The sequence below is a fragment of the Saccostrea echinata genome, unplaced genomic scaffold (genome assembly GCF_033153115.1).
Source record: "Saccostrea echinata isolate AGI-Se365-2 ecotype Australia unplaced genomic scaffold, CSIRO_AGI_Sech_v1 ptg000009l, whole genome shotgun sequence".
NCBI lineage: Eukaryota > Metazoa > Mollusca > Bivalvia > Ostreida > Ostreidae > Saccostrea > Saccostrea echinata.
In genome coordinates this window covers 20,803,186-20,825,661 of record NW_026889758.1, presented here as the reverse complement: position 1 = coordinate 20,825,661, position 22,476 = coordinate 20,803,186, and the positions used below count along the sequence as shown (strand labels likewise).

Here is a 22,476-nt window from a genome sequence, read left to right as displayed (position 1 = left end):
ATAGCACTTCAGATTATGTTATCGACAGTGTCGGGTAATTTCTTATTTACTGGTTGATTATTTACTGCAGTTATCAGAATTCTCTCTGATTCTAATTTGAGTATGATTTAAGTTTTGAAGACTCAAATAATTCCCCGACTGTAGTATAAACTATTTACAAGTAACGTAAAAAGTTAAAGATGTATTCGTATTTTTCACAAATATTTTTTTTTACTCTGTAAACTAGAGGATTTCAAATTAGAGAGCATATGACTAAAGCAAAATACGCTTCACATATCAGAGAAGGTATAGTATGATATAATTTCATTTTCTCTTCTGAATACACCATCATATTGTTTTACCCTTGACTTCCACCTGTAACGCTCAAGTAAATGGTAATGTTGACGTATCACAACACCACAAAAAATTTGTTGAACATGCTGGGTTCAGGAACTATATCCCACACAATTTCTTTTCTCCTCTTATTAAGCTCAGGTTCCAAGAATATAATTATATACTCACTACTTGTAAAGCATGCACATATAAAAACATCATGTGAAGTAGTGGATCTTGAGGCAAATGACTCTTACCGATTTGTTCACTTGAATTTTGGTAATTTCATCATTCCATATTTGGTATTTTTTACGGCAAAGCAGTGGTGGAAATGAAAACATTTTGTCGCCCGTTTTATGAGCCCAAGCTCCGTATTTCGGGAATCCAATCAAGCGACATGGCGTTTTGGCTGTCTGCTATTGATTGCTAAATGTTAGCATGATAAGACTAAGTTTCTCTCCAATTTGATTCTTTGTTCCCAGTTCACGGAGACAATTGGGTTGTGATATCGCCGTCTTAAGCCATTGCCTAAAACGGATTTAGCGATTCATTTATGTTTGAAGTGTATGGAAGTCCAAACGTAGAGCGTCGCCGATCAACAAAGATTTGTTGAAAACCCCCAATCTTCAAACGGACACGATCCCTATAACCGCCAAAATCTAATGGATCTGGGCATAAATTAACTTTTCACTCAAATTCTTATTTATATATAGAACCAAACTTAACTTTATCTTAACCACAGTCCAACCATCATCGTTATAAAACTGAGCTTCATTTTCATCGACGTGGTTACATTCTGTGTAAATGGACCTCCTTGATCTAGTCTCGCTTAATCGGTACAGTTTTAAACACATTTTTTTCATGCATTGAAATAATTTCCTCAGACATGAAATCCTGCCAATCTTCGGACTGCAGTTTGATTACACTTTATTCGATATCCACACGTTCCCTTTCTTTTATCGCTATATTTAATGGATTATTTTCTTTATACTTCTTGATCTTATACCAGCTTCCGACGTAATGGATCTTCTATTCATCTACCATCTGAAGGCTATTTTTAAGTAGAAATCAATGATATGGTTTGGTTTATAAATAATTTTTTTAAACTACATATAGATCTCAGTTTAGTATGTTGAGTAAATGTTGTGAAACTATGAGCGTTGCAAGATTGTGATTAGAATTAACATGCCAACTTCATGTAAGGAAATTTGTTCTAATCTTCAATTGTATTAACAGACTTTGATGTATGGGGTTAAGTTATTTCTAGATTTAAAAGTCTCGTTTGTCAATGCTGTGCATTGTATTGCCTTGATTGGTGCATGCACAATTGTTTCTTCCCTGGCCTTACAACCATTTCTTGTCCAGGCAACAAACTCTCTGCGGGAGCATCGTCAGTTCGCTTGGCTACCTTGTTTTCACAGGTGATAAAACGTTTACTTAATTCACAGGTAAATCTAATCTCCCACCATCATGCAGATGCAAATTACCTCAAATGATGACAAATTGCATTCCACTGCAAACGGGAAACCTAGAACCCTTCCGAGAAGAAATCGGTGATATAAATCCATGTTTTTCATATCTTTATTTTAAATTTTAATTTTCAAATACCTTTCTCTGACTCATGTCCACAAGAAACTTCATAAATAATTTTTTGAATTGCAGCTTGCAAAGTTGGTGACTATAAAACAAACAGAGATGCATCAACATTCAGATTTTTTCTTTTATATTTATTATTAAAAAAAAAAAGATGCCTCCCTCCCACACAGGTCACCAGTTATTCTCTTGACTTTTTAAATGAAATTTTATGACAAGATATATAGTTAAAAAAAACATATTTTTTTTTCACCTTTGAGCCAATATGATCAATATCTTAAGTCGATAGAAAACATTGAAAACAAGAGTTTTCGGCGTGAAGCCACGGCACAATGCTTGGCAGATTGACAGACGAACAGACAAGCATAACAAAAAAATCTTTCCCCTTGAGAGAATACATATTTTAGCATACAATTCAATTAATGGCAAGAAGTCTTATAGGATATCGTGCAATACCACAAAATACTAATTATGCTTTATTAAATTCTTCTTCTTTTTTGTACAATTTTTAAATATTCAATACTAATTAAACAGGGTGAAAAAAGAGAGAAAAAAGGAAACATGACAACTTCGTACTGAAAAGTTTAACATTTTGTTATCCATAAATCCTTTAATTGTATCTGGAACAAGTTTCTTCCCTTGGAACAGAGCTATTTGACAAAGTGACACTCGGTTTTTCTATGGAATCTGGATAGGGCGACTAAGTTTATATCGATGAACCAACAACAACAAAAAAACAGGCTAATGGAACCCCACTTTTTCTGAATATAGTGTTTTCTTATAGTAAATTTTCGTTTAGATGCTGGTTGCCCCCTCCCCCATACTTTTTGTTGCTGTAAGGTCGAGCACTGGCACTCCGGAATTTGGACAGTGAATTAGATTTTATTTTTTTAGCTTGACCGATCTTTTTTGGAAAGTTGCCACACACCCCCTCCATCATTGCTAAGGGCCCGAAAAAAAGCAACAGTACATATATTTGAAACATGAAAAAGAAGAGACATTTCGGTATTTATTGCCATTAAGTGATGTCGCCAATTTAAATACTTCTGTGTGAAATAACGCTTATTATACCCCCCGCTTGAAAAACGAGGAGTATACATATATAGTGATGGGGGTACGTGTACATCCGTGCGTCCGTCTGTTAGGCTTTGGGGTACACATCTCTTATCCGCAACTCCTCCTTTATACCACTGAATAAAATTTAATGATATACTTCCACAGAATCTTTATTACATAGTGCCATTGTGCACCTCCTATTTTACTTTTTGATCGGGCACTTATTTCGGATATCCCATACGAAAACATGGACTTTGCCATTATAAACATATAGGAGGCGAGGGGATATCATTTTGTGAGCTCAGTGCTCACAGTTCCTCTAGTTTGACTTTGTGATATCATCGTTTCAGCTTTTTAATTAATGATATAACATATTCAAATAAGTAATATCATATTTTTTGAATAGGATTTATCACTAGTTTAGATAGTGAATAAATACAGTAAAATAAGAAACATTAATTTTAATGAATAAGTAATATACATTATTATATTAAATTGGTTACCGCTAATTTATGATATCACCTACATGTATTTGTGTAAATTGAGTGATACGCCTTAGTTGAATAATTGATAACACACACGAGAATTTCGATGACATTTGAATTAATTTATATTGCTCCCTTGATCACAGATTGGTAAGTACAATGCATGATTTGTTTCCGAGAAAAGAAATTGCTTAGCAGCAGTGACTTTCCCTTTTTTTCTTTACAAGTGGCCCTTGGACCACAACGCTCACCTCAGTGACCTCACTCACCTTAGTCCTTCTTCATCAGAAGATGTTAAAAGGATTTATTCCCCATCTATTCAAATCAAAAAGATTTGACTCCGTATTATGGTCACACCCTAGCCAAAAGGGGCTATAATGTGTAACCGAACTTGAATCCATTTAACAAGAGGATACTTCTATATTAATATGACTAACACGGCCTTGCTGTTCTGGAAAAGCTAGACTTTTCAAAAACTTTTTTCTCGTAAACTTGCATTACCGTATGTGATCTTTGATCCCCATTTTAGCCCAACCCTAAAGTCCATAATTTGAAGAAAAATAACTTGAATTCATTCAACCTCAGGATTGTTGCTTTTCTGTATGATTCAGTGTAACTCTTCTTCTCTTAATTAAATTTCTTCTTAAAATTTTCCATATATTTCTAAATAAAATTCTGTTCCTGTATTGTGGCGCCACCCTACACCTTGGGACCATGATTTGAACAAATTTGAATATGAGCCACCTAGGGATGCTTACCTGTTAATATAACAAATCATAGCCCTGCTGTTCTTGAGAAAAACATTTTGCAAGAAATTTCCCTATACATTTCCATGTAAAACCCCTTTTCCCTATTGTTATCCCAGCCTATCCCAGGAGGGTCAAGAGTCAAGACTTGAACAATTTGAATCTGCACTACAAGTATCTGAGGCTGCTTGCATCTTTTATATTTAGTAAGGACCCTGCTGTTTTTGAAAGGAAAATTTTAAAGGATTTTTTCTATACATTCCCATGTAATATTTTGACTACAGTTGTTGCCCATTTTTATTTTTAAGCTTTGAATTCTTACTTTTTAATGTCGTTCCGTGCCGACAAATTGAATACTTCGCGTTAGTGCGGTATGATAATTTGTTGAAACGGACAAATGCTGTTACACGAACGACGAAATCCAAAAGTAAGAAGTCAATGCTTATGTTCCTAGTGTATTGAAAGTATATGTAGTTCATATTGTGAATTCTAACACGCCTTGACAAGGTCCCGAGTGGGGGTTGAATGTTATAGATTTCCAAAGGATTTCATAAAGAAAATTACATTGAATGTAAATATAATGTGTATTTACCCATGGTATTTCTTCAAAGTTAATCATTATAGTTACTCATATTATATAGGGAAAATTATCATATGAAGTATGTCAGTCAAAATACGACCCAGTGCTAGGATATGTTTGCTAACAAGATCATTATAACGACCACAGAATTTACGAAATGCCGACTTTAAACGAGTTGTTGATAATATAAGTGTCTGTAACATCAACTTATCTGTCAGTAGGACTGAAGTCCCTGAAACATCAACTTATCCGTCAGTAGCTTGCCTCGATTTAAAAATTGATCGTACTCAGGGCATGCTCTTGAGTATCGAATACATTAGGAGATATAAACACCATATGTAGGTGATAGCGGAATATTACAGTATCACTACATAGAAGGGAAAGGGGATGATGGAAAAGCTGAAGTGACTTCATCTCATTGTTTTATTCGGCCTCTATCATATGTAGTCAGTAAAACATCCAAATATGAAACCGATGTGGTAGACTGTGTGAGTTTTTAATTCGAGTTTACTGGGTTATATCGAGACGACATATGAATTGGAGTAACTATGATAAAACGTCGTCGATATGTCTGAATCTCGAATTGATGGCCACAGCAAGTGTTTTCTTCTTCACATGTAAAAGGTTTTGAATAAATTCTGCTTTAAAGGAATATTAAAAAAAAACAGGTAGGTTAATAAAGGAGCACAATTAGACTCATCGCTATTCCAACAGATTGTTGGAAGACCTTGTCTCCAAAGACTTCACAAATGTTGTCAATGAGGAACTCCAGCATCCTTTTAATATGAACTCCAGAGTACTTGTGTGTGGAATTAGAGCGATTTCTAACAAAGTAATTTTGACCAATCACAGATATGAACATTTTTCAACTCTATTGTTGAGGTCTAGATGCATTTTTTTCTTCAAATACTGTGCGTGTATTTATTTGATGCTCGTACAGATAACGCAAGTTCATAATTGCACCAAATAGTCTAGACATACGTATGCACTAAATTTGAATACGCAGAAATATGTAAGGCGTATGTGCTGTTTTGAATATTCCCAGGGAGATTAAATAACTTGTTCCATGACATCCGTACTTGGCCACATTTGTTTCGATAACAACTTGGCCACACTCAGAAACATTTGTAGTTTACAAATATGTAATAAAGGGGGGAAATTTATCAAACTTCTTAGCTAAAACTGTTACAAAATCAAAATCAAATTTCGGTAATATCCATGCAGTACTCCATTACGGTAATTATAAGTCCAAAACAGAAGAAATGTAATGAATTCCGTTTCTTGACGAAAGTATATGTATTTGAGAAATTTACTAATTAAAGTCTCAAGTTAAGGAAAATCAGGGCATTATTTGCATTGGAGAGGCAGTCTATCCGGTTTTTCGGTAGTCAACACGCGGTTTTATTTATTCAGCTTTTAAAACGCTTACTACTTTTATTGCATTGATTATATTTACCCCTGTCATCTATGACCAGCTATTGTGTTAATAGTCTAGGGAACATAATAGGTAAGCAGAATGCGCACCATTAATAGAAACGACTGAGAGGCCTAACCCAAATCAAACGGGCCAATATAGCAGTCACAACATAGAACCAAATGGTCCTCAAGAGCTCGACGAAGGGTTTACCAAAACGACGAAAGAATGAGTAACCCTTTTCGTAAAGAAATAGTGATTTGTCTTGCCATACGAAAGGCTTGACGAATATTACTATACCTGTCAACACGCGGGAAGAAATAGAAAATATTGCTCCCTCCTACATAGCAACACTAAATTTTGAATTCACAGCAGGAAATTGATGAATTACAAAATAATCCACCATTGTAACTCATAAAAGCAAAATTAAAGATTGTGCAATAGACTCAATCAAAGTGCATCTTTTTTTGTAGGAATAGGGTAGTCATTTATCAACCAGCCTGGTTAAGACAGCAGGTGACACGACGTGAATTAACCGGTAGGGTATTGACAGATTCCGAAATGAGTGAAGACATGGACGATTTCTATTGAAGAAAGAGAAAATGATATCTTCTATCAAATGATGTCTACCGTTTTGTAACAGCTCATGAAATTGCAGAAGAACCCATAAACCGATAAGACTCGAACGACATGTATTGTGATACAACCCTTTCATGATAAAATCACAGAATAAATTTCTCTAATCGTTTTACAAGACAATACATCATTCGGAAATTGATGATTAAAAACCGCACTACATATTAAGGATTTATAAAATATTGCATCTCTGGGAGAAAATATTGACTAGTAATAAATTAGAATATAAGTGAATATCAATACCGAAGCACCGTCATCGACAAGATACTCGAGTATTGGTAATTAGTTTGAATCCTTCAACTCTCACTATTGCTTCACATTTTAACACTGGGTGTTGAGTGTTTGATAGGCTGTTATACTGCTCACTACTGATAAATATTCGTCATTCTAACTTTTGCAGACTTACATGTATATAAGATGTATCATAAGTGGTTCCTCCATCTGTAATGGTTAAACGCCATCAGACTCATCGATATTACAGAGTTTAACAAATTGGAATAAATAAACAGAAAATTAGGTAAACCCTAGGTACCTGAGGTCCGTGGTCATACATTTATTTACAAGCACATCCTATCAAAGGATGAGCTATAAAGCCTCTGTGAACAGAGACATTAGCTCTACTGTACACTCAGCAGCAACAAAATGAACTGTGTCTTAACCAATTTATAACAATAAGATGCGTTATCTATAGTGTTGAGTTTGAAACCTTTCGGATAAGTCAGATATTTTTTTTAAATGAATCATGTGATGGAGTCAATAGGTCAGAGATTTTCTTTCGTGAGAGTAAATCAAATATTGCAATATATGTCTTACTCTTTATTAACACCAACAAGTAAATTATGTAGATGTAATTATGCCATGCAATATACAGGACATGCAATTTCACATTATTCTACTATATAATATGTGCAATTCTTTGATCACAGAGCTTTACATCACCATTAAAGTTAAAGGCTTTTGCTTTAGTTAATCGCTTGACAATTTATAATGTAAATGGTCCACTTTCTAAGAGACAACTGAATCTACCAAATTGCATCTACAAAGGGTTTGGGGAAAGCGGGTATTCGTTAAAGGGTAAAAAAATCAATTTTACATTGACAATAGGAACTATGACGAGACAAGGTTTCACTGTACAATAAGGGAGAGAAAGTGTGTACAAAATCGGCCAGTCGTGGTGAATCGATCCTATTGACTGTCAAACCAGTCTCCTACAGTCGGTTGGGTGTTTGGTATTTAAAAGTTTTGTACTCGTAAGAAATCATTCGGCGGACAGTTTAAAAATCTTTTGAACATTCCTGTATTTACACAGGAAATTTGAAAATATAAGTGAAAACGTATCTTTGGTTCCCCTCTCTTTTTCTGGAGTTAGCAATCTCGTCTAGACAAAGTTTCCGTTTTCAGCTGTGTCGACTGTTTCCCAGGAAGTTTTCAGTTGCTTTACAATCTTATTGACTACTCCCTAGAAGTGTTTATATCGCAGTCATGCCGGAGAAGATGTGGAATACCCAGTATATGGAAGATTTCAACAAAAAACGGACAAGAAGCAAAACGAAGAGTACGCCAACAGAAGCCTGGCGATACAGCAATCCTCAACCCAAAAAGGTAAGATTACAAGACCCTTATCATGGTTACAGGGACTGAAAAGAAACCGAAAACGTGTAAACAACTTAGGATCACAATAATAATTCGCTTTAAAAGTTTTTTAAAAAAACCATCCCTCATATTTTCTATTTTGAAATAAAAGGTTTCACCTAATACGATTATTATTTTTTTTAACTTGGATCTCATATAGGAATGTTTAGATAGACATTTAAGAGTGCCTTGCTCAAGAACCTTATTTAATCACTTCATGATATTACCAACATTGATAACTAAAAGAGTATGATAATCGAAATTTCCATTAACATTCCCAAAATTTCTCTTGACTTAACCATCAATAAGTATTGTGAAAAGCTTTTTGTATATCAGGTTTAGAGAGTCATCTCTCGTTTTAAAATTGAAATTGAACTTTTACTGACTAGTTTCTCTCCTGTTTAAATAGATATTCATACTAGAGTACGGTAATTTTAAATCAGAACTTTTTTTTTCTTACGTAGAGCATACATTTACGACAAATGTCTGTCAAAAATCAATAGATCTTTTAATTCGATGCGGTGACCATAAAATCAATTTTATTTGAATACATCAATTTGTAATAACTGAAATTCAAAATAACCGAAAGTTAGAAGTATTCTCTCTCTCTCTCTCTCTCTCTCTCTCTCTCTCTCTCTCAGGTGAACTATACACAAATGGCTGATCATGTGTTATCAATATTTGCAAGCAGAGGATTAGATAGGTACTTGGGGTATTTGGAAGTTCTTAAGCGACACACGCCTTCAACACTCAATAAGTTTATTGTTACATTAATCCCAAGTACTTCAAAATCTCTTCACCGCATATTGATTATTATAAACATGGTTCTTCTTCAAAGATAAACGTTTATTATTTTCATCGAATTTTATCAAACTGTCACTTAGTTTTCAAGCAATTTTCTAAGGCAAATTACAGGGAGGGTGAATATTTACTTTTCCATACATTCAATATTGATTCCTAATGCTCCATCCGATTATGTTGGGATTTTTTTTTATTACAAACTTTATCTATTGGAAAGCACTCATTTTTGCATGTAGCTTGCATTAATATATGCATTAATCATTTCTTAGAAAATTGTTAAGCTGAAAATGGGAATATCAATTGTTAAGTCGTTCATTAATTGGCCGCATACTGATGATATCATGGTGAAAATAGTAGGTCAGAAGCTTTTTTAGTAGATCTCGTGACATTGTCCAATCACCAACCGTGTCACTCGAAAGCAATTTCAACTAATAAATAGTCAAACAAAGGGGTAGGATAATACGCTAAAATTGTGTTTGGAACCATCATATCTGCGAAAAGACGGCAAATTGGCATTGTCTATACTCTTTTGTTGTGCTGACGTGCTTCGCCTTTGGATATTTGAATTGGTCATTTAACTTTTTGAATATTTGTTTTGTAAACTGTAGCTCTCAATCAACAGTTGTAAGGAATCTTAATCGGATTTCAATATAATCTATTCAGAGATCACCAGGATCACTCTCTGTCTGATTAGAACCAGGGTAAACTATCTTTAATCCAGAACAACTTCCCAAACTATATACATGTACATGTAAGCCACAGATATACAACTTACATGTAATAATAACTCTAGAATATGCCATATTTATGAAATTTGAATTTACAATCCAGTTTCGACGTCATTACTGACACATTCTACAATAGTCTTTAATAATAGATCTGATGTGGTAGATTTAACAGTATTTCTCCGTCGATTATCGAACATTAAAAAAAATAAAATATTGCTCATAAATCAACGGTATCATGTCATTGAGGGGATGTTGGGAAGAAAATGTCAAGAGAGTCAATATTATTTATGAAAAAAAAGAAAAACCCGGAAACTTACTTCATTCTGTACATTGTGTCAACGTTTGTTATACTCCATTTATGAAAACAGAGCGCAGGTGTTAAGTTTTGCTAATTGTTACTGTATGAAAGGTCCAAAGAACATTCATAAATATGTTTAAACCACTAGCATTACAAAGTAAAACATAAATCAAAATGGATTCTTATTTAAAACTTTAAATTTTTCAATATTTGCTGAAAGTGAAAAAGGTATAAAGTGCATATATAACAAGTTTTCAAAGAAATGTTCGTGTAAATAAATTACAACCAGTAGTTAATTCAAGGTTCCAGTATCCTATACACCGGTAAATACGTCCAAGTTTCTTTACTTTATACATTTTGTTTCTGTTCAGTTGACAACAGCTTGTAGCAACAGCGTAAAACTCATTTCCTGTATATGTTTCAGTAAAAGCAAAGACATATTACTAACTTTTAGAAAATTATGCATTTGTTTGCATATTTTTTTTTTAATTCCTGCAAAGTTTCACTCAAAAAACATACATGCATACCCTTTGAAATAAAGCTTATGAAAGAATGCTTAACTGATGCAGGTACGAACATTCTGCCATTGCGTATCAGTACCGGATGTCAGTATTGAGCAGCATAGAGAAATACTAGTTTATGGAACAAGAAAAAAATCCAGTTTTATTTAAAACAATTCAAATTATTTGCTTTGAATATAGAGTTTTAAAATCATCAATACGAGTGAAATTTACAATGTGAAGAAAATATACAAAACAGTCGATGCTTTTCACAACTACAATGATTCCATGTATTTTTAAAAAATTTCATTAGGACTTTTTGGACTCAAGAAGACCAAAAACAGCAGGAACAAACTCTTGGTATATAAAAAAAGCACAGAAGAATTTAGAGGAACGGTCACGTGCCAGCGACGTAGCTAGTCCATTCATCGACAGCTTCAGTAATATGTTAAACGATGAAAATGGTCCTTACCAGGGGACTTTTATGGAAAATTATATCAGTCCCTACCCTACTCCTTGCCCCAGTCGCCTACACACACCGGCCCCACCCACAGACCTACAAATATCGGGGGAGAAGATCCTACTGAACAATAGTAAGCAAACACTTGAAGCTTTTTACTTAATTTAACGTGTGTTAATGCAAAATTGTTAAAAGGATATGTGCTTGGTGCAACATATCATTCAAAAAGGAAATTATTGTCATCTAATTAACTGATTAATACAGTAATGTGGTTGGTTTTTGAAATATTTCTCTGTAAGTGTGTGATATTTGCAAACTATTGAATAGTAGATATTTGACTTACAAATAGAAGCAATCATTAATTTTGCACGAATAAAACAGGTGTGATTTTTGCAATTGAATAGAGAAAAATCAAAGTAATTCGATGCATTGATCATAAATCAAATGACACAACTGTGTAATTTTGTTTTTCTTTTCATCAGAAGAAATCTCGAAACAATATTTGTTAGAGCTATACGAGCAAGCCATGGCTAAAAAAGAAGAGGAAGAGGAAAAAGAAGAAGAAAAGACAGAAGAGAAGAAAGAAGAAGAAGGTAAATATTGAAAACCAAGTTGGCGGATCCAGATTTAACTCAAAGTGGACAAATTTTTTTTTTGGAAAATTAAGGGGGAAACACTCAAAACAATTATGGTTACAAAAAAAAAGATCTACAGTCACGTAACACTCATTAATTCATGCCATGTTCCCAAGATTGAAAAATCTATTTTCAAACAACTACCCTATAGGCATTTTAATACCTTGACATTTTAATGATTTATTGTATTTAGGACATACCGAAAACAAAACAAAACAAAAACAAAACAAGATGTGTTTGTGAAACACTATGCCCCCGATGGTACATATGTAACACAATTCTGGAGTGGGACGTAGACTACAGTGCAATAGTTATGGCCAATGTTAAAGTTTTTCAAATGTAGGCCAAAGGTCACAGTTGAGGTCACGTGATCAAAACATTCTGTACCAGTGGAAAGGTCTTGTCATAATGAACACTCATGTCAAATATTAAAGCCTTACCCTTGACAGTGCAATAGTTATGGGCTAGGTTAAAGTTGACAACAGAAAGACAGACAGACAAACAGACAGACAGGACAAAAACAATATACCCACGGGATCTTTCGATCCAGGGGCATAAAAAATATGTGTTTGTGAAACACTGATGCCCCGGAATGACAACTTATGGCGAAAGGTTAAACTTTCTCAAATGCAAATCAAATATGTTGGTACCCAAAGTATGGTCTTGTCTCGAGGAATATACCTGTGAAATATGAAAGCCCTAGCAGAAACCATTGAAAAGATATGAAAAAGGTTAAAGTTGTCTGAAAAAAGGTCAAACTCCAAGGTCAAGGTCAATGGGCTATAATTAATGGTATACAAAGGAAGGTTTTGTCACAAGGAATACACATATGAAGTATGAAAACCCTATCACCTACTGTTCAAAAGTTATGGCCAAGGATAAAGTATTCTGAAAGTAGGTCAAACTCCAAAGTTAAGGTCAAATGGTCAAAGTTGTTGGTATCCAAAGGAAGGTCTTGTCACAAGGATTACATATGTGAAGTATGAAAGCCCTAGCACCAACCGTTAAAAAGTTATGGCCAAGGCTAAAGTTTTTTCAAAAGTAGGTCAAACTCCTAGGTCAAGGTCAAAGGGTCAAAGTTGTAGGTATCCAAAGGAAGGTCATGTCACAAGGATTACACACATGAAGTACGAAAGCCTGAGCTCCAATATTTCAAAAGTTATGGCCAAGGTTAAAGTTTGGTAAAATTTTGCAAAACTGGGTCAAACTCCAAGGTCAAGGTTAAAAGGTCAAAAATGATAGTACCCAAAGAAAGATCTTGCCACAAGGAATACACTTGTGAATTATGAAAGCCCTTGCTCCAACCAAAAGCCGTAGACAATGTTAAAGTTTTTGTGGACAAACAGACAGACAAAGAAACAGACGGACATAGCAAAAACTATATGACCCCGAATCACGTAGATGTATATATTGAGTACAAAACTAATCTGACTATCTGCAATCTACTTTAGACTTAAGTGAAAAACAGCAAGTTGGTGCTGCAGAGTTTGACATGTCTGGGTTTTAAAATACTGACATGTACTTATTTACCGCTGAAAAAAATTCAGATGATTACTTAACTTTGCATAATGTTAAAAGGCTTATTCTTTTTTCTTTGAAAAGAGGGCAAAGAATTTAATTTTTTTTTTATTAAGATCCTTTCAGTTTAAAAGGACAATGAAAAAAATAAAATTCACTTTGTCAACAGAGTTTATCCTCTATTTAATCTAGATCTTTTTCAATAAAATCAATGGATTTTCTGGCATTGAAGTAGCTTTTATGATAAAGACGTTTGAATTTGTTCATAATTTATCACACAATTGCTGGTAAATGCCCAACGTTTTTCCGTCGTGAATCAACTGTAACAATTTATGTTTTAAACCTACTTTCGGTGATATTTTTTAAGAAAGTGAATTATCCTCGGGTACCGAAAGGGGTACCTATTGATAAGGAAGCAAGGATAGAGGTCTTAAGAGGTTGCAAATCCAAGGATTACGTATACTTAAACTTTCACAATACAAAATTAAGGCCAGTGTCGACAAGGGATAACTTCATTAATTTTTAAATTCGACCTCTAAATTTAGACAGAAAGTGTTAAAGTTATTACCACATGGTAATGTGGACTTTGAAGGCCCGCTAGTCTGGAACTAAATGCTTAACAGTGCATGTTTGGATAAATGACCAGTGACGATGAAGGTTACCACAGTCCATATACCATCTAAATCAAACCGTAAACCAATTCTCCGGAAACCGTCCCCAGCTACATTTTATCCTACCGGTAAGAGTCTGGATTTAGTTTATCAGGATACATGTACATTGAAATATTTCTTCATTTCATTACTGTCAAATCAATGTAAATTGTTTTATGTAATGCTATGCGTTATTTGGTATGGGATAATCCAGAAAACTTTAACAGATTAGGAATGACTTAAAACTATTAAACTGAAATTGATTAATCCCTGTTGATTAAAGTTCGTTTTTTAAGTAGATGAACTATACTCTTTGATATGAATTATAAAAATCTAAATATGCTTTATTTTCTTCTTAAAATTTCTTATGTTCACCGGTTGCGGTAGTCTAGTGGTAGGGCGTTCGCTTCGTGTTCGGGAAGTACTAGGATCGATTCTCTTTCCTGGCGCCGCGTCACACCTAAGACATTAACATAGCTAGTAACTGTTCCTTCGCCAAGCACTCGGCACCAGAAGTGAAAGTCACAGGTCTTTTAGATGAGACCTTAAAAACCGAGGTCACGTGTCACGATAGGAGTTGGCAAGATAAAGTACCTTCACTGATCAATGGTTCTAAGTGCCGAGTAAATGTCTGAATTTGAAGCCAATTTCTTAGGTTCAGAATACATTTATTCATTTTAATGTATCAATAGTTGAAAATAATTTGCATTTAAATATGATTGTTCAAACTGTGAAAATCTAAATTTCAGTAACCCTGGGAACCCAATGTGTTATTTGTTGGTGTGAACCAACATCCGTAATTCTAAAATTATCTCTTTTGTTATTTTGTAAATTTCATATTTAAACAGTCTCTGGACATGGTAGGAAAAGATTCAGTAGTTGACACGTGGTACACCTTTTTTGTTTGATCAAATTAAACCACACCCAGTTTTACGATTAAGCCACCAAAGATTCAGTTGCCTGGCTTTTTGATATTTTAGATAAATAAACTTGGGTTTGTTTTGTAACATTGCAGATGAAGATGATGGTAAGCTAAGATTTTAGTCGGAAGTATTTCAATTTGCTGGATTTACTTATATGCACCTTGCTCACCAATAACAGTTTGAAACTACTAATCCATTTACATTGAATTTTTATCTGCAGTTACACCATGTTTTCGAACACGCTTTTGTGCTCTTTTTACTTTACTGTTATCAAATAAACTTTTTATCAAAACCCTATTTATTATTCACGTTGATGTAAAACCTTTACATAAAATAGTAGTGAACATTTTTATTGAAAGCACGTTCTCTGTGATTTGCTATATTTTTCTTTACAAACTGCGCCCAAATGAAAATGTTATCATAAACCTATGCAGAAAAACAACCACCAAGAGCTTTTAATGCAGTATGGTTATTTAATCACCCATTGTTAAAATCGAAAAGCTCGTAGACATTTCAGGTCAAGCGATACACGGGCGGGTAATCAGTTTATTCTATAATTCCCCAGATTAAACAAATGTTGAACTGTATTGCAACCTCTTGCGCTAGACATCGTAACTAAGGTTCGATTTTGATTCATTCTGGGTCCGATAGAGCTACCAGGAACTTGTCGGTAAGACAGCATTGTAAATTCTCTTGTTTCTACCATTTTCCCTAATTTGATCTATTAAATATTAATATCCATGAAGAATACTCTGGCTATAAAGGACTCAATTTTTTTCTGATATAGATGTTCCTAAGAGATTTACTAGCTAAGGTTATTTCGGTTAAGAACTTGTTCGCAAAATTGTTAGAACTTTATTGAGAGTATCAAAATATATATAGAAGGTATTTTTCTTAAGAAGTGTTTTTGAAGTCGATCTACCTGTGGAATAAATATTTTATCATCTGCGCGTAACTTCTTAGCATTAAGTACATGTGTTAAGCATTTCAAAGCGGAATTGTCATTTTGTCAATTTTCTACAGCAAAAACTGTTTCAAGTGGAATTAACGTCAAAAGTACCCAGATTTTGTTATCTTTTATAACTTGTTGTAAGCAATTGCACTGTGGTCACAGACGTTTGCAGCAAAACTGTATAAATTATAAATACGATCATATCGATTCTCCCCTTTTTTAATCTCCAGTAAAAAAAAGTGAATAAATCAGTTTGTTGTAACCTAAGAAGAATAGTATATCAACGGCGGACCAGTACCGGCATCTAACGCCATTGACGAAGCGTATTCTTTAGCTCGTTAAGAACAAAAGAATTAATAACACGTATCGATAGCGAAAGGTGTACATTTTCGCCTCCCACTACGAGTATATACCTATTTTCAGTTGACAGAGGGCCAGTTGTCGAGCAGAGACCTAAGACTCCAGCACAGGAACTTCATTGGATTTGCTGGCCTGAACCAGAGCGACAAAAAGACATACCCAAGAGACCTAATACAGTTTTAGGCGTCCACAATTCCGACGTAAAGGGTGTGGACACAGACTGCATTGACCCTTGTCACCAACGGGTAAGTGATTCGTATGTTTTTGTTTTTCATTTTTTCTTTAGGAATATGACTTTGGACAAACTCTTCCAACAGAGGTTTTGAAATTTGAAATTATTTTTTTTCTTTAATTGAAGTTGATTACTTTCAAAAAACGTATTTGCACAGAAATAATCGAGACTCACGGGAATGACAATTTCTAGAAAGAACTTCAATCAAAACTACCAAAAAAGAGAGGAAGGAATAAGCTTTGTGTAATTAAAAACAACAGTGATTTTAATGGGTAATAAGATAAGCAATCTTAAAACTTAAAAAAAGAGCAAATCAGACTCTATATGACATTGGCGGGAGCTTAAGCTTTGATTTTACGTCAAATTTACAATGTATTGTTTTCAAACAGTTCAAAGTCATAGAGAAGTCAGAGATGTCTGAGGAGATATTAATACCCTAACAGATTTCTGGAATGGATAACAAGAAAAAATATTCTTAATCAATTTAAACTTTATTTTAGTACATTGTAGCACATATGGTACTTAATACAGGTAGCTAACATTTACCGTGGTTGCGTGCTTAACTCTTTGCCCTAGAAATGCTCCATCATTATGCTATATTGTTAAACGATATCAATATTAATGAAGATTTGAATAGTTACCAAGGAAGGCACTGACATCATACGTTTCACGTGTGCAATAAAGAAAAGTTGCTGCACACACACACAAAACAGTTTTGAATCGATTTTTAAGAGTAAATCAGTGAAAATTTTCACAACAAAATTAAACATTTGCAAAGCTACCAATCAATTCATGAATGTTCTGAGGAGTGTCAGTTTGCAACTGCAAAAAATAAGTTTATTTGACTTTTCATTAACAAAATTCAGCATTTCGTGAGCAATTTTTAATTTAAAAAAAAAGAAGAGAAAAATCCTAATTTAAACAAAGCAAAATGTTTGTTTTCATATTTTTGCATTTTTTTTTTAAAACATGAAAATTTTTATTTTCCTTAGGAAACACTTAGCACTTTAACTGTTAAAACAAGTTTAAAATATGGAATTGATTTGTAATTAACAACATTCGTAGCTTTCCGTATTTACTATATTGATTCTTCAGTTTATTGAAAAAGAAAACTTACCACATGCCGATAAATAGAAGGTTGTATGGAAAGCGGTCTAGGGTGCTCGGGTCTCCGAGCTGAGGCTCCAAACACGATCATCTTTATTGTTCCCCATTTACCAAAAACAGTAAAACCTGAAAAGGGGACAAAATGAGAAAAAATAATTAAAAGTCACTTGAATATATATATATATATATATATATATATATATATATATATATATTCTCTTCACTCACAATGTTAGTGTCCCACAAAAGACAAGAAAGCATTCTCTTTCAAAACAAAATTGAACAAATGCGGATTCAAGAAATGGCGCAGTTCAATCGTAAAACATGTATCTTTCTACTTCAAAATATTTTTGGCAGAATATCTTAATACAAATATTATTTATAGTGTATCACACAAATCAGTTTAATTTGGCATTTAAAGAAATTGCCTCCTTATATTCTTATTTCAGAATTCTTTGGGAAGTAAGTCATATGTAAATTAGCTTCATTGTTCTAATCAAGACCAGATGGGAGAAAAAACTTCTTTAAAGCTGTGTATATTGCATAAGAGTAGAAAGAAGATAATCCCATGCTTAACTATAGGTCAATTGAAAACCAATAATTCATTGTTTGACAGAGTGATGACCTACATTTAAATTGACCAAATGTCTTCAAGATCAACACTACCCCCAACTGTTTGGGTGATTTTTAAATCTGAGACAAAGACACATGACATCGCCATTATTCATAATCTGGAATTGTTGAAATGAATGACAAACTGGCTTAAAAAAAATAAACACAGCAATCCACACGTATTAATAAAGAATATCTGTCACCTATTGTTAATAAATTGCAGTTTCTTCGATGAAAAGTTATACCGATTTATCATAAAATGTATAACATATAGTCGAAAGCACTTACCTTTCTAATACATTGCATTTCCCAATTTAGAATATGCCACCGGTCAATTAAAGATCAGCAGCCACACTCTACTGGTAAAAACTCGTGTTTGTTCTTGGCAAGCTTTTAAATAGGGACTTGAAGACTCTCTTTTTATCATGTTAATTAAATCAAACTTTAATTTATGATAAGGCGCTGTTTGTTATAGGTAAAATATCGCATTACTCTATGCCACAATAAGTGGCTATTGATGAACAAACACCAAGTCTTATAATTGGTTTGAAAATATTTTAAAGCACATGAATCTCTGACTTAAGTTTTGGTTTTTCCTAATGAGTTTTCTTAATATGTTTACTTAATCTTTTTTTTTTTCAAAACTGAAGTTCTATATCATTATTTAACACGAGAGGGTCATTACCTACACCAAACCTGGAAACCTTAGATCTCTTTGATACCGAAAAGTAACAGGTACATAATTACGTATTCCTCTCCTGAATTCCTCATTTATAATCGGAAGGGGGGCTCAATAGTGTACTATTTACAACAAATTATCTATCAAATACTTGTATTCTGAATGGTAAGGTCATCGTGTAAAGTTTTGAGACGAATTAGAAAGATCAAATAAGGACAGCATCTTGTCAGATTGAATTAAAAGTGGAACGTATTTTTCCATATATAAATATAAAAACGGAACTGTTTAACTCAACTGTTAAATGTGACGGCATTGGTATTATGGCTATAATGTATTTAAAAGGCATTCTATTCTACATAAGACTCATTGTCATACCGACCATATTCCACGTTACGGGTTACCAAAGTTCACGATTGTCTCAGTGCGATATCAACTTAGACAATTGGGTCAGATTTTAAAGTGCACGTTTCAGCGCTATTTTATAAATGTGATGAAAAGATACGAATACACAAAGGCACTTCAAGGGGATTGCATATCTTTCTTGTGGTTTTCTCCATTTTTTTCTTTACTGGTGCCATTTTCTTTTCGAGTAATTTGTCAATAACTACTACAAGAAATATTCAAATTCTCAAATATAATTATCTGTAATTATATATTAACCATCTGTCGATAGTAGCGAAGACTACCCTCTAGCACACATGGTTAATAAATAAAGGAAATAATACAACAATATGAAAATAAGCTGCATTGGCAAAACTTATTGAGATCGGGTTTCAGTTTTGGTTAACGTTTCTTGTAGCGGACATTAAATTGAATTTATTGGATTACAAGATGGACAAATAAACGATTTATCAACTGGTATGTAATTTCTGATTAAATAGACTTCTGAAACAATAGTTTGTGACAATGCAAAATACACAGTTTTTTGCCAGCAAGAAGTAATCGCGTATAGAAAAACATCCTGCACTTGGTCCTTGATGTTGAATATTCGCACTCCCCGACATTAGAAGGACCGTGGATAAGATTGTGCATCGGGAAAGCGTTGCTTAGTGTTATGTAAATTATGTAACGGCAACCAAACTTGAAGTTGTCAAAAGAGTAATAAACAAATCTTTAAAACGATCACAAAAGTAGAATTGACAAGGCCATTATGTAACATAATGCAATTCCAAACACCTTCTCAGACAGGAAAGAGTACTGAAGAGTTCCACACAAAGGGAATGTCAGTAGTAACACATTTATGATTACTTCTCGTTAACCTTTCATTGAGGGAATATCACGGGAACACAAGATATCTTTATGTAATAAATTTTTTGACAATGTCATTTTTAAAAGCTCTTTTCTCAGCATGCATGAAGCTATTACCGAATATAAACTACTCTTTGGGGGTATTTGAAAAGATAGCTTAACATTACAAATAATATACCGTAGTATTTCTCACAAATTTCATTTTCAATGTTCATTTTGAGAAAGCCTTACGTGGTTCTCGTTCATTCTGTAGCAAGGAATGGCTTATTTTGTTTCAGACTCTGCAGACTATGGTAAGCTATTCTGATTTTTGAAAATCTTTTTTTTTTTCAGGAATCCGCACGAGGAGCGCCTTTAACGTTTGTACCAGAACTTCATTCGTGGGTGAACGCCACCACAGACTACGGTATGACGTAGAGACTACAGCAGGCGAACTTTTACTCAGCCTGAAAAAAAATGCTCGAAGATGAATTAGCCGATATGTTATCTTGTTTAAATCTTCTTATCAGTTGTATGCTTTGTTGCATATTGTAATAAATCAGAGGGCTTCTGAAAAGAAAACGTGTGAAAGATTTAGATATTATCACAGTTTGTCACAAAAGAGATATTTATCACTGTCTTTAAATATTATCATTAAAATAATGTCTGGCCATAATATCTGGCCAAAAAGCCGTTTACTGAATGCAGCAACTGTATATTTGCAGACAGAGAAACAGCTGCTAGAATAATGGCAATGTACGGATCCCTCGCCCCTCCCCTTCCCCCGGAAGCCTTGAGACCCCAGAGACAAGCCACATTCACATTCGGAAGTACTCGCAAGAACCAGTACAGAACAGTTCCCGACCCCCGGGGATTTTATGCACAGTCTTGGATGCCATTGTACGAAGACATGAATGCATCAAACGATAGAAGAGTCAGAGAAATGGACAAACGACTGTCAGCGTAAGTGTCATTGCTTTTGATACATTTCATTTACAAGCTTATCCTTCTTCTGAAAGACTTTGAATTAAGGAGGATCATTACACTTACATTGACATCCCTTTTTCTGATTATTAACGCTGCGAATTTCAGAATTTCTTCTTTCAATTGCAGAAGCGACACCTTACCACAATTACCAATGTTACAGCGTAGTAATACATGTACAGACATGCGCCCAATGCAGAGACGTATCATACGTTACCCCAAGTCTGAGGAGTATGTACATGAACATAGTATGTTTATGGTGAGTAGAAAGCAACCACTTATCTTTATTCTGAATAATTCTTCAACGTACATACATTTTTGTACTACATGCTAACTGATGTGATTATGAGATGTGTTCATTCTGGTAAAAATCTTTTTGATTACCTGATTTGATTTTTGTTGCAGACAACACAGCCATTGATACGTGGTCACTTTATCATTCATCCAGACTGGGTGTCAGAACGACTCACAAAAAAGAGGATGAATTTAGCCAACAGAAAAGTTAGAAACGGTCTTAGATACGGGACCTCGGAGGAGTACTAAATCAAGCTAGCCTTTTATCACAGTTATATTTATTTATTATTGTTAGACTTTAACAAATTTAACGAATTTTTGCACTTATACAATCTGATCATGTTAAAGTTATGACTGAAACTGCTGCTAATGCATTAGTCGTTTTTTTGGATCAACCTACCAACATACTGAGTGTGTCTATGTTGCTGTGGCGTCTTCAACCCCATTTTCCGACATTCCTTTCGAAATCTAAGGAGAAGATGTCTATCTCCTTGGTGACAGTGTCGTTATTCGGATTTTCTCCGCATCTGTCTGAGGTGCTGACGTTATATAATTGTTATATATCTAGTCTCCTTGTGTGTGTTTTGTTGAGTGAATAGAAATACTCGCTTTTCTTGTGTTACATACACTGTGATATTTATCATGTAAGGTGCACCTCTTTATTCCTTTTTATTTTAAAGATTCAATGCACAACCATTAAAACAAAGAAATGCAAGGAAACTTGTTCTACACAGATTATACATACATACATACATACATACATATATGTATGTATGTATGTATATATATATATAGTCACACAAACGTTTTTAAATTGTTTTTTTTTAATTATTATTTTATTTTGCTATCATGTTTTATATCACTCCACTGGTGTTAGAAGCTTTCGGTTTGATCATGTGATTAGTCGATTATCACGTGACTCTTTTACCTATATCAGTATTACTTTTGTAAATTAGGTTTGTGTCGCAGTAGATGTCACTTTAGTTGTATTTTGATATTTTCCAAAATACAAAGATAAATAAATGAAATACGAATATATTTATCAATAAAATTGTTATTGTT

The 22,476-nt window shown here is 33.9% G+C and overlaps 2 protein-coding genes across 3 annotated transcripts in view; one reads left to right on the top strand and one right to left on the bottom strand.

Annotated features, from left to right (window-relative positions):
* The window catches only part of LOC133181996 (uncharacterized), a 25,551-nt gene extending 6,988 nt beyond the window's left edge, over positions 1 to 18,563 (bottom strand). Inside the window, exons 1-2 of one of the 2 annotated variants that reach the window (XM_061316687.1) lie at positions 18,519 to 18,563; positions 17,629 to 17,744 (exon numbers count right to left, since the gene is read on the bottom strand). In XM_061316687.1, the coding sequence (XP_061172671.1) occupies positions 17,629 to 17,709 (81 nt within the window). In that variant the 5' untranslated portion in view covers positions 17,710 to 17,744; positions 18,519 to 18,563. Of the gene's footprint in view, positions 1 to 569; positions 1,062 to 17,628; positions 17,745 to 18,518 lie in introns of those variants that run through there. The other variant, XM_061316685.1, reaches the window with a different exon arrangement.
* On the top strand, positions 8,254 to 22,476 carry LOC133181994 (uncharacterized). Its single transcript, XM_061316683.1, has 8 exons — positions 8,254 to 8,424; positions 11,095 to 11,374; positions 11,724 to 11,834; positions 16,343 to 16,524; positions 20,491 to 20,563; positions 20,862 to 21,099; positions 21,250 to 21,379; positions 21,526 to 22,476. The coding sequence occupies exons 1-8, from the start codon at positions 8,305 to 8,307 to the stop codon at positions 21,661 to 21,663; spliced, it is 1,272 nt and encodes a 423-aa protein (XP_061172667.1). The 5' UTR covers positions 8,254 to 8,304; the 3' UTR covers positions 21,664 to 22,476.